This window comes from Budorcas taxicolor, chromosome 15 (assembly GCF_023091745.1).
Source record: "Budorcas taxicolor isolate Tak-1 chromosome 15, Takin1.1, whole genome shotgun sequence".
NCBI classification, from domain to species: domain Eukaryota; kingdom Metazoa; phylum Chordata; class Mammalia; order Artiodactyla; family Bovidae; genus Budorcas; species Budorcas taxicolor.
Window position 1 is genome coordinate 43,802,962 of NC_068924.1, and position 12,497 is coordinate 43,815,458.

Consider the following 12,497-nt stretch of genomic DNA (forward strand, 5'->3'; position numbering starts at 1 on the left):
TGAGTAGAAATGGTACTTAATGGGAGTCGTTACCCATTTCTGTTCCAGTCCATTCAAGTAGGAGCTATAAGACACAAAATTTCAATATAACTCTTGAATAAGGCCAGGTGTGATAAGTGTAATTGAAGAAGTTCAGACAGTGTATTCTTAGCAATGGAGATGATAAGAGAAAATGCTTCAGGGACAAGGGCTTAGAATAGGTTGGATTTAGGTATGCGAAGTGGGATGGAGAAGCAAACCACTGGAATAAGCAAATTTTGGGGCTAAGAGGCAAGAAATCAGAAGGCAGGCCCAAAGCATGGTGAGAAGTCTAGTTTGGCTGAATCGGGGGTATGTAATGGGAAAGAAGTGTGAAGAGGTACTTGTGGGCTAGATGATGGAATTTGGTTGTTTAGGAGTTCAGGTTGTAAGGAGGGAAGATCAGAATTCGTTAAATACCTACTGTGTGTGCTGGGTGCTTTGTGTATGTTATCTTATTTAATCTGTAACCCTGGTAACAACTCCAAGAAGTAGGTCTCATGATAGCCGTTTTACAGATGATGAGAATGAGCTCTAGAAAGGTTGATTTAACCTCCACTCAGATGTTGGCTGCACAGTGAGAACCTCTGACTGAAATGGTGGTGCTCATTTTACTTCTCTTGCCTCCTCCTGCATGACGCAGTCTCTTGTCGATAATGGGAACCATTGAAAGCTTTTGATCAGAGATATGGCAAGACTAGTTAGAATTATGCTTCAGGAAGATTACTCTGATAACAAACAGTAATAGTTAACACCTATTGAGTATATGGACCAGACCCTGTGCTAAGCAGCTTAGACCCACAAATATCTCCTTTAATTACATGTAGTATGGATTGGGAATGGAGAGGTTGGTAAGAGATGAAGAAAAACATCTGATTAAACAGGGAGAAAACATTAAGGCAGTAGTCAGCAAAGTAGAGTTAGGTAGGAGGGGAATGTGACAAGATGGGCTCTCCGAGGAGACTGGTGAGAAACAGTCAGCTGTTGTTGGAGCCGCCACCTTAAGTAATGCTGAATTAAATATGGCCTTGAGAATGTCCTCAGTATTTAGGGAGAGGCTTTCATATCTTAAAGGACTGGCCATTAAGACCTTTCTTGCATTGTGGTAATCAGAAATATAAACACATCCAGTTCTTTATTGATTTATATGCCCTGAGAATGAAATGCTGCAGATGGTTTAATGTTGCTTTCAGAAAGCTCTTTTGTTAACAGTGCTAGAGTTTCTGTTTTTGTTTTTAGCAGTGGGGCTGGTTATTAACAAGGGAAAGTAGAGCTTCACTCTGTAAAATCCATTAAGTTTTTAGTCAAGCTTAAATGATTTGCTAAGTGAAATTTTAATAATTAAATAAACCTAAATATGGGGAAAGCTTTCAATAAACAATTGGGATTTAGTCAAGTCCACTTTATAGAATACTTAAGTACATATAGAGATAGGAAACACAGCTGTTTTCTATTTTGAAAGGTCTGCAATTTTAATGTTCTAACATCTTTAATGTTCTGATCTCTCTAGCTGTTTGTTTTAAAGCTTTTTTTTTTTTTTAAAATCACAAATCCCAGCTTCCTAATTTATCCCTCTCCTCCTCCCTTTCCCCTTTGGTAACCATAAATTTTCCTATGTCTGAGTTTCTGTTTTGTAGATAAATTCATTTCTATCTTTTTTAAAGATTCCATATATAACTGATACCATATGATATTTGTCTTTGTCTAGCTTTTTTCACTTAGTGTGGTAATCTCTAGGTTTTTCCACGTTGCTATAAATAGCATTATTTCATTCCTTTTTATGGCCGAGTAATATTTCATTGTGTATATATTGCCTTACACATAAGATTAATATATGCACACTACTCTATATAAAATAACCAACAAGGACCTACTATATAGCACAGGGAACTACTCTCAATATTTTGTAATAATCTATAAGGGAAAAATATGGAAGTGTGTGTGTGTATATGTGTTTATATATTTACACACATGAAACTGATTCCCTGTGCTGTATATCTGAAACTAATATGACATTATAAACCAACTATACTTTTAAAACCCACAAATCCTTCTATAATGTAGCTGTAAAGTAATATGTAATATTTTGTAACATTTATAATAGTGGAAAATTGTGATATAAATATATAAGGAGATGCTCTAAAGCAGTTTGAGTGAATGAACTAGAGCTACATGTATCAATCTGGTTATATTTCTAGGTCAAAATCTTAATCCTCACCCAGAAAAAGCAAAAAGAGAAGAGTTGCAGAAACATCAGTACAGTGTGATACTGTAATAGAAAGTTTTTTTTAGTTGTTAGAATATACATGACATTTAACATGACATTTATCATTTCAGCCATTAGGTATACTGTTCACAGTGTTACACTACACCATCCATTCATCATATAAAGTTTTAAAATACTCAGACAATATTGTATGTTGTTCATGGATGTGTGCTTGCATAGTGAAGCCTAAAAGCATACATTCTGATAATAAGAACTAAACTCAGAGATGTGGCTATCTCAGTGAGGGTGGGAGGAAGAGACACAAGGGGCTCCAGTTAACATCTCGTGGTAGGTAGTAATACAAGTGCTCATGTATTATCATCTATAGTTTTTTTTATACTTGGGGTCTTTTCTTTAAATTTTTTTCTTAAAAAATCATTTCAGCCAGACATCTCCAAGTGTTTGCTTACCATTGACTTTTTAGGCATCCTGGGCTGTTCAGTTCTAGGAAATATGGTGGTACCAAGGTCCAAGAGGTCAGGTTACTCCCTATTGAGAACTGTTGCTGCTGCTGCTGCTCAGTCGCTTCAGTCGTGTCCCCATAGACTCTGTGCGACCCCATAGATGGAAGCCTACCAGGCTCCCCCGTCCCTGGGATTCTCCAGGCAAGAACACTGAAGTGGGTTGCCATTTCCTTCTCCAATGCATGAAGTGAAAAGTGAAAGTGAAGTTGCTCAGTCATGTCCAACTCTTAGCGACCCCATGGACTGCAGCCTACCAGGCTCCTCCACCCATGGGATTTTCCAGGTAAGAGTACTGGAGTGGGGTCCCAGTGCAGTTAACTTCATGGAAAAATCTATTCCAGATTCAGCATTCTGAACTTAGCTTGCCATCTCAAGTGTACCTTTGGTTACAGGTGGCAGGGGTTATAGATCCACCAAAGCCTAATTGACTCTACAAAGAGAAGAAAATACAGGAGGAGAGCAGGTTTTGAAAGGTGAAAACGAGTTTCATTTCATAGCTTTGAGTTGATAGACTCAAAGGACATATACACCAAAGGACATACACTAATGGGATTCAGAGATAAGAGGTAAGAGCTTGGAGGAAAGGTTGGAACTAGAGCCTATACATTTTGGAAATTGAGTGAATGAATTTACCAAAGGAAAAAGAATAAGGAAAAAACAGAAGATGAAACTAAATCTTGAGGAGAAAGGATTAAAGAACAGGTGAAAGAGATGGAAAGAAATAGGTTGACGGACAAGTCAGTGGGCCAAGATCAGGAGAGTGATATGCCACAGATGTTAAGGCAGGAAAGTTTGAGAGATTTGTTCAGATTAATCCAGTATTTATTGAATGACTGTGGTGATCATTTTCTTGTGTAGCAGAGGAATCTTACGAGTGAGAATTGAGTAAAAGCCATTGGACTTGATAGTTGCGGTACGTTACCATGTTGCTGTAACTAAACTTCTTGTCTATAATCTCTTTAAATGCAGAAGTTCTTTTTATTTATTTTAATCTGTGTCTGGCACAGTGTCTGGCATATTGTTAAGTGTTCAGTAGTAAATATGTAAAATGTTACATTGAATATAAAGTGCACAGTTTTATCCTAGGACATAAAATGTTTTTACCATCTAGCCTATCTCTTCCACTGCTGTCAATTCCCCCTTCTGCCTTTGAAAACAGTATTCTCTACTTTTTCAGTGTTTTTTCCTAGGGATCTTAGTTCCCCAGCCAGGGATGGAACCTGTGCCCCTGCTAGTGGAAGCAGGGAGTCTTAGCCACCAGGGAAGTCCTTTTAGTGCTTCTTTGATTCTAATTGTAATCTCCAGTTTGTGCATGCTAAGTCGCTGCAGTCGTGTCCGATTCTGTGCATGCCAGGTCGCTGCAGTCATGTCCGATTCTGTGCAGCACTGTGGACTGTAGCCCTCCAGCCTCCTCTGTCCATGGGGATTCTCCAGACAAGGATACTGGAATAAGCTGCCGTGTCCTCCTCCAGGGGTCTTCCTGACCCAGGGATCAAACCCACGTCTCTTAAGTCTCCTGCATTGGCATGCAGGTTCTTTACCACTAGCACCCCCTGGGAAGCCCATAAACACCAATAATCTCCTTTAAAATCAGTTTTATTATGTTTCTCTACACCTGGCCACATCCTTCAGTGTTGCTTTTTAAACCCCTGTATTATACTTCCTTTCTTCCTCCCATTACTCTCGCTTTAACTCAGTATAAAGAAGACAGATCTAACAGTCAGGCTGTGCAGAGGTGGCATGGGCTTCCTGGGGGGCATACTGAGTTTTCTGTTTGGCATTTGGCAGAGTCAGAACCACCGCTTAAGGGAAGTGGAGGGTATTGAACACAGGTGACTAGATAGCTCTTTTAAAAAATGTCAGCTTTACTGAGATATAATTCACATACTGTGTTGCACAATCAGTGGTTTTTAATAATAGTCACAAAGTTGTACAACCATCATCGGAATCAATTTTAGAACATTTTAATCATCACCCCTCAAGGAAAAATAAAACCCATACCTGTTAGCAGTCACTTTGTTTTGCTCCCTCTCCACCCTCCCTCCCTCTCTCCACCAAGCAACCATGAATCCACTCTGCCTCTATGGATTTGCCTGATCTGGACATTTCATATTAATGGAGTCATATGTGGTCTTGCACGACTGACTTTTTTCCCTTCACTTAGCATTGTGATTTCAAAGTTCATCCATACTGTAGCATGTGTCTGTACTTCTTTCCTTTTGTATGGCTGAGTACTGTTCCATTGTATGGATATAGTGCATCTGTTTATTAATCAGTTGATGCACATTTTACTGTTATGAATAATGCTGGCTTTAAACATTTGTGCATGATTTTTTGTGTAAGCACATTTTGGCGGCATTCTGGCGGCAGCATCCTGAAGAGGCTGGGTAGAATTGCTGGGTCATAAGGAATTGTTTACCTTTTTGAGGAACAGTCAGACTGTTTTCTGGAGCAGCTGCATTATTTTACATTCCCATCCAGCTGAGTGTGATAGTTCCTTTCTCCACATCCTCCCCAACCCTTTTTATTATCTTGTCTTTTTTATTATAACATCCTTGTGGGTATAAAGTTGTATCTGATTGTAGATTTATTTACTTTACATATCTTCTTCTTATAAATTTGGATTCTTGACCTTTATGAGATATGATGTTTTCTTTCATTTAGTGGATTGTCTTCACTTTTTAAAAATGGTGTCCTTTGCAGCACAAAAGCATTAAAATTTGATGAAGCCCACTTAATCTTCTGTTGGTTGCTTGCGCTTTTGGAGGCATATCTAAGGACGTGTTCCCTAATCTCAGGCCACAAAGGTTTATGTTTATGTTTTTTTCCTAAGACTTTTATGGTCTCGGCTCTTACATTTAAGTCTCTATTTTGAGTTAATTTTTAGAAATTTAATGTGGTGTGAGGCGAGGGGTACAACTCATTCTTTTCTATGGATGTCTTGTCCCCATAGCACTTTTTGAAAGACTGGATGGCTTTTAAGGCTCCTTCTGACTCTGGAGTTTCTGTGATCCTTTGTATCATATTGATTTCTGTTACTGCCATTATTATCCAAGCAGATGGACAGTCAAGATTTCATATGCTGGCCATCCTTTTCCCAAGAATACGTTGTGTCTAAAAGCAGGGATAACTATTATTAGTCTTTTATCAGTTTGTTCTAGATTTCTCAGTTGCTTTCAAGTCTATCCTCCTTTGACTTCTCTGATACTGGTGTGCTTCTGGCTGCCTTTGACCAGCTCAGGGTTTTTTTTTTTTTCTTGCTCCTTTTGCACATAACTTTCACATATCCTTCCACCTTTTTTTGCCATGGGGACTGTTCACTCAACTTAATTTTATTTATTAGCTATGTCATTTAGATAGCTCAGAGTTCCTTCTCAAGCCTAACAAGAATCAAATAAAAATTTCCTCAGGATGTGCCACCAACACTTAGAATTTAACATGTGCAAATAGGTGTTCAGTCTTCCCCTAACCATAACCCCTCTCGGTTTTCCTCTTTGTTCTCTCTTGGTATCTTAAACCAACCTTGGAGTTTTCTAAACTACCCCCTCATTCATTGTTAAATACTGCAGATCATTACAAGGTAAAAGCCCTCGGGTCCATCCTCTCCTTTCTATAGGCATAGCTGTCAGCTTGCTGATTTTCTGGATCCTAGTTTCTTTCTGTGTTTAGTCTTTACTCAACTGCTAGGATAATCCCCCTCAAACACCCTTCTTGTTGAATCACTTCCCTGATCCTAGTATTAAATTTATATGACACAAGTTAGCATTTAATCTACCTGCTTTCCTTGCCTTGCCCCTTGTTACGTCCCTAAAAGGATTTGGAAGCTGGCCTTGTTTGTTCTTTCTTTCTCTGTTCGCATCCTTTTCTCGTTGCGCACATTCCTCTCCTCCCGGTGTGCTTTTGCTTCTCTTCTCTTCTGAATCTCATTCCCTCCAATGCTTGATCCCATCCATCTGACTCCTTTCCTTTTTTTGGCATTCTTTCAATACTTAGACATTTAGTTTGTCTGGCAATAAGATCCATGATCCTCTGTTCATTTTTTGCTGTTTGTTTTGGGTGTACTACTTTTTAAAAGCCTTGCTTCATGTGGGAACCATTGTTTCTGTTTCATTTATGGCTCTCCTCCTTTCCTACCTACAGTACAGAGTAATAATAGCTGTCTAGTACATATTCTTGGTTGATGGAGCTATATAAGTTTTGGGGGGAGGGAAATGTGTGATGTTTAGCATCATCATCATTTTTCAGTTTTAGAAATGCAAAATAATGCCTTTTGTGCCATTACTTGGTTTTGATTTTTTATATTTTGTTTTATGCAAAGTTTTGGAAATGGTGTTTTCAGTACAATAAGATGGAACTCAACAACATATTACTACAGATAGTAAATCTACACTAACCACCAGATATATCAGATTCACTCAAGAAGATGGTTAGCTTTTTGGATGCTGACTAAGTATTTGTTCAAAGTGCATGATAGCCTTAAAGCTAGTAGTCACCATTTAAGCTATTAAGATCCTTGACAATTTAAGAGCAAAACAGTCACCAGCACCCAGAATAAACTTCCCAGGTGACTCAGTGGTAAAGAATCTACCTGCCAGTGCAGGAGACCTGGGTCCGGTCCTTGGGTTGGGAAGATCAACTGGAGGAGGAAATGGCAACCCACTCCAGGATTCTCGCCTGGAGAATCCCGTGGACAGAGGAGCCTGGCGGGCTGCAGTCCCTGGGATCTCAAGAGTCAGCCACGACTGAGGGGCTGCACGTGAGCACAGCACCCAGGAGAAGGAGTAGAGACCTGCTGTCTTTCTTCACTTGTCTGAAGCTGTGCCTTTGTTGCTGACCTCCTCTTAAAAAGAAGCATTTCTTCTCATAATTTTCATGTCATCCAAAGTCATTAACAGGAGGGAAAAGAGGATTATTGGGGTGGAGCTTGTCCGGGAGAAGGTACAAAGCAGAGGGCAGCTCCTGGCCAGTGGCTGGCTGTCCACTCTGTGCCTGCCCACCCACTCTCTCTCACCTTAGGAGCAGCAAGTGGACTTAAAGATAGTCCTCAGTTCACCACACTTGATTAACGTCATCAGCGCAAGCTTGCTTGCTTATTTCATTATTTTCCTTTTAATCCTTTACCTTCAGTCTACATGCCTGTTCCTTTCTCCTGTTCATGTGCACCTACTCTGGTGTGTCTGCTTTATGTTCTTATGCCTACATATTTGTTTCAAAGATATGTAGTATAATTATGGTGTGTCTTTAGCTTACACATGGTATTTGCTTATTTATTGTTTAACTCAGTGCTGTGCTTTTAAAAATATGTTGATGCTTCTGTAGGTACATCTAAAGTGTGTTTTGTGAAAGCTACGTGAAATTCCATGTTTGTATCTACTCCATTTTGATTTTACGTTCTAACAGTTACGGAGATCAAAGTTCCTTCAGGCTCCCTACTACAACATCATCACAGTGAACATTCTCACACAGGTCTATAAAGCCTATTGCTTGAATTCAGATATAGACAGCCTTATCTGAGGATTTCTCGGGAACTTATCCATTAGTGTGGGATCACTGGATCATAGGATATACCCTCAACATCACTAAGTACGGCCGTATCACTTAACAGAATGCCTGCATCCATTTACACTCTTACCCACAGTGCACGAGCGTGCTTGCCTCCCACATCTTGCCAGTACCTGCTATTACCCACCATTCTGATTTTTGCCCTTCTGATAGGTATAGTGCTATCTCATTGTTTAAATTGCTATTTTTCTCGTTGGTTTTACTTTGATAATCTCTTAATATACTTGTTAACCAGTTGAGCTTCTCTTTCTGAGAGTTCCCTACTAATATCTTTTGGGCATTTTTCTGTTGGGCTTCCTCTGATGTTCATATCAAATTGTAGGAATTCCCTGACTATTCCAGAGGTTTGATCCCTTGTCAAGTTTAGATACTGCAAAAGCTTTTCCTTCTCTGTCATCTGTCTTAACCCTGTTCATGGTATTCTTTATTGAACAGAAATCCACAATTTTATTGAAATCAAATCCACCAGTTTTTTTTACCATATAGTCTGTATTCTCAGAGCCTGAATCAGGAAGTCTTTCTGCTCCTTAGTCTTTTCTGTCAGTGGTTTATCTACAGAATCCTGTTTGCATGGCTTTTGAAGAGATGTCCTCCCTTTCTTTCTCACCTATGACTTGGAGGAGGCTTGACAGTTGGTGTTAATGTTTGGCTGCCCCGATGGAGGAAAACAGTGTGAGAAAATTGATGTGCACTCCTTTCTCTAAGCCCTGTTCTTCCACCCACAGAGATGAGCCCCTATGACCCTGTTTGTACTACCTGAATCCTGTCTGCTCAGCTGCAGCTGATTAGAAAGTGCCACATACCTACCCAAGCTGAGCCCTCAAAATCTTCCTGCAGGGAATTTGGAATTATGACCAGTCTCTGCTGACCTGTTGAAGGACATGCAAATGGAAGGGTTTAGGGGTGAACATCTTCATGTTTAAGGAAAAGCTAGTAACAAAGTAACAGAGAAAAAACAAAGAAACGGAAAAAAGCCTTCTGGCCCTTTAGAGAGGGAGAATGATTGAGGTACAACGTGAGAGGAGCTGTCCTGAATCCTGATGGCTTTCCAATTTCCAGTTGTGTTCTCTTCTGAGACCAAAATTATATATATTGCATTTCCTGACATGTATTAGTTGGGGTGGCTAACTGCTCTAACAGATAGACTCCACAGTGTATCATGGCCCTAACACAATAGAAGTTTATTTCCTACTCACATAAACAGGTCCAGATGGTGCTAAGTTGGTGGGATGGCGACAGCGGAAGGCTCTGTGCCACACAGTTATTCAGGAACTTGGGTTGATAGAGGCTCTGCCGTTTTCAACACTTGACTCCCAAATGCCTCCCTAGGTGTCAGCATCCAGCCTGAAGAAAGGAAATGAACACAGAATTCAATACATGAGAAGTTGTATAGACCAGGCCTTGAACTGGCACCTGTCATTCACGTTGCTTTGGCTGGGTGTCATTCACACAGCCACATTTAACTGTATGGGAAGCTGAAAAATGTCATCTCCCTGTGGACCAAAAAAGGAAGAGAAAATGGGTTTGGTGAACAGCTACATAGTGTTTATTATCTGTGTGACACTCTAGTGATACCTGTTAAGTTCTGGTTTTTTCTTAAACTTGTTTGAGTTGGCTTCTATTATTTGTATCTCAGAATGTGACATGTTTCAAAATAGCTGTATTTAAAATAGTAGAAGAAATAAAGACTGATTAATCTGTTTTCTCAGGGAAGTTGGGTCGATTTCCACCTATGATGCATCAGCAGCAGGCACCCTCAGATGGCCAGACCCCTGGGGCTCGTTTCCAGAGGTCTCACCTCGCAGAAGCCTTTGCAAAGGCCAAGGGATCAGGTGGAGGCGCTGGAGGAGGAAGTGGTGGAAGAGGCCTGATGGGCCAAATTATTCCCATCTATGGTTTTGGAATTTTTTTATATATACTGTACATTCTGTTTAAGGTAAGTGGAATCATCCTGATTGTATTACATCTATGAAAATCTATTATCATAATGAGAATCATTGTTAGCATTAAAACCTTTTGTATTTCAGAGCCCTTTTTTAAATCCACTGTCTCTAAATTTTGCCTCTTCTTTAGAAGATACTTAAGACAGCTGTTATCTCAGTTTCATAGATGAGAAAATCTTCACTCAGAACCCAGATAATTTGTGCCAGAATTCACAACTAAAAATGTAGAAGCAGGGCTTGAACCTGGATCCTTCTAATTCCTAATCCATTGAGCAATAAAGTTCAAAGCCTACCCTCTTGCTGCCCTTCCTGGTTTTTTTCTTGACTGGGCATCTTTGCAAGCTGTAAAGGCATAAAGATGTTCTAAGAAGAACTTTATCATTAGGGTTGGCATTGTGATTTCCAGGTAATCACTGTGAGGCCAAATAGTGACTATGCCAACACCACTTTTTCCTCCTTTTACCAGGAGTGCTATTTTTAATGTCAGTTGCAGTAATTCACTCAGTTGTGTCTGACTCTGTGACTCCATGGACTATAGTCTGCCAGGCTCCTCTGTCTGTGGAATTCTCCAGGCCAGAATACTAAAGTGGGTTGCCATTTCCTTCTCCAGGGGATCTTCCTGACCCAGGGATTGAACCCAGGTCTCCTGCATTGCAGGTGGGCCCTTTACCATCTGAGCCACCAGGGAAATCCTAATAGTAGTAATTCTCCTGAAACAGAACTGCCACATCCTGAAACTAAGCCTGATGTTTCCTAGTTCTGAGGAGACATGATTTGGGTCCTTTTGAAAGTAGACTCCTAATTAAGTTCCATGTCTGGGCAGGCCATGGCCCTTAGTACTGCAAGCAGAGGAAGCAGATTCACTTTGCCCTCCTAACTAGAGTACGAGGTCACTTTTCTCCTGCCTAGGAATTCAGCCAGCTCAACCTGGCCAGCCCAGGTTGAGTCTTCAGTGAACATGGGCAAAGCACATGACTTGTAAAGAGAGTGTTTTCTTGTGCCTCAATAGTTTTTCACTTGGGAACCTTGTGTTGGCTTTTGTGTTTCGCGATGTTTCTCTAATGTTGCTGCTTGATTTGATTTCTCCCAGCCTTTTTTTTTCATTTAATATGAGGGGTTCCGTGACTTTGAGGTTCTGAGCTGCTGTTGATGTGCTGTACCTCCTTCACTTCTCAGCTCTCAAGGGGGAAGAGTACTGCAGAGGACCAGAAGTGCTCTACTGCCACACCTGGAAACTCCCACAGGAAAATTAGTGAGTGCCCTTTCAGTGTTTCAGAAGTTTCACTGAGTCAGACAGCTGTAAAGCAGCCAGAGTGACAATCTGTGGATATGCCTTAAAAGCATTTCTCAAAAGTGACTGTCCCAGTTTAATCTGATGGCGTTTTTACCTTAGCTGGCTTCCCTGGCGGCTCAGATGGTAAAGAATCTGCCTGCAATGGGGAGACCCGGGTTCGATCCCTGGGTCAGGAAGATCCCCTAGAGGAGGAAATGGCAACCCACTCCAGTATTCTTGCCTGGAGAATTCCACAGATGGGCTGTAGTCCATGGGGTTGTAAAGAGTCAGACACGACTAACACACACACACTGGGAATTCTCAAAAGTTTCCATGTTGATATTGGGCTTTTAAGGGACAGACAGTTATGAAAAGTACAGAACTGTCAGTTCATTTTTTGTTAACATATATTACAAATTAATATTTTACACTTAGAACGGGTTTCTTCTCATTTCCAGACTTCAGAATATTGGCAGCAAAATTCTTTATTTCACATAGAGGAAAACTGAGGCGGTGAGATCAAGTCAGTTGCCAAAGTCAGTTATTAGATCTAGGGATCGAGTTTAATACTTCTGACTCTTGAAACATGATCATCAAATATTTATGGACCAACTAGCATATTCTATGCTCTCTGGAAAAATGAAATGTATGTGGCATGGCTCTTCACTCTGAGAATTTATAGTCTAGGATGAATGTTAGGAAAATATAACTGGTGAAAAGTTTATTGCCTAGAAAAAAACGGAGTTGGTGCAAGCCTTCTGGGAAATCGTGTCTGGCTGTGGAGGAGGCCTGATAGGGAACTTGAGTAAGACACAGCCTGAGACGGGGCAGCTGTGCGAAAGAAGGCATGAAGCGTAGGTCAGTTAAGCTGTATTGCTGAAGGCCTTGGAGGCCAGACTATCCTGTGGATACTGAAGCCTCATCAGAGGTTTTTAAAAAGAAAGACATCATCAAAATGAAGAAAGGCTGCA

The 12,497-nt window shown here is 40.5% G+C and overlaps 1 protein-coding gene across 2 annotated transcripts in view; it reads left to right on the plus strand.

Moving 5' to 3' along the window:
* The window catches only part of RIC3 (RIC3 acetylcholine receptor chaperone), a 55,389-nt gene that overhangs the window by 20,726 nt on the left and 22,166 nt on the right, over positions 1-12,497 (plus strand). For both annotated transcript variants that reach the window (XM_052652535.1, XM_052652536.1), the window contains exons 2-3: positions 10,020-10,246; positions 11,430-11,505. In XM_052652535.1, the coding sequence (XP_052508495.1) occupies positions 10,020-10,246; positions 11,430-11,505 (303 nt within the window). The remainder of the gene's footprint in view (positions 1-10,019; positions 10,247-11,429; positions 11,506-12,497) is intronic.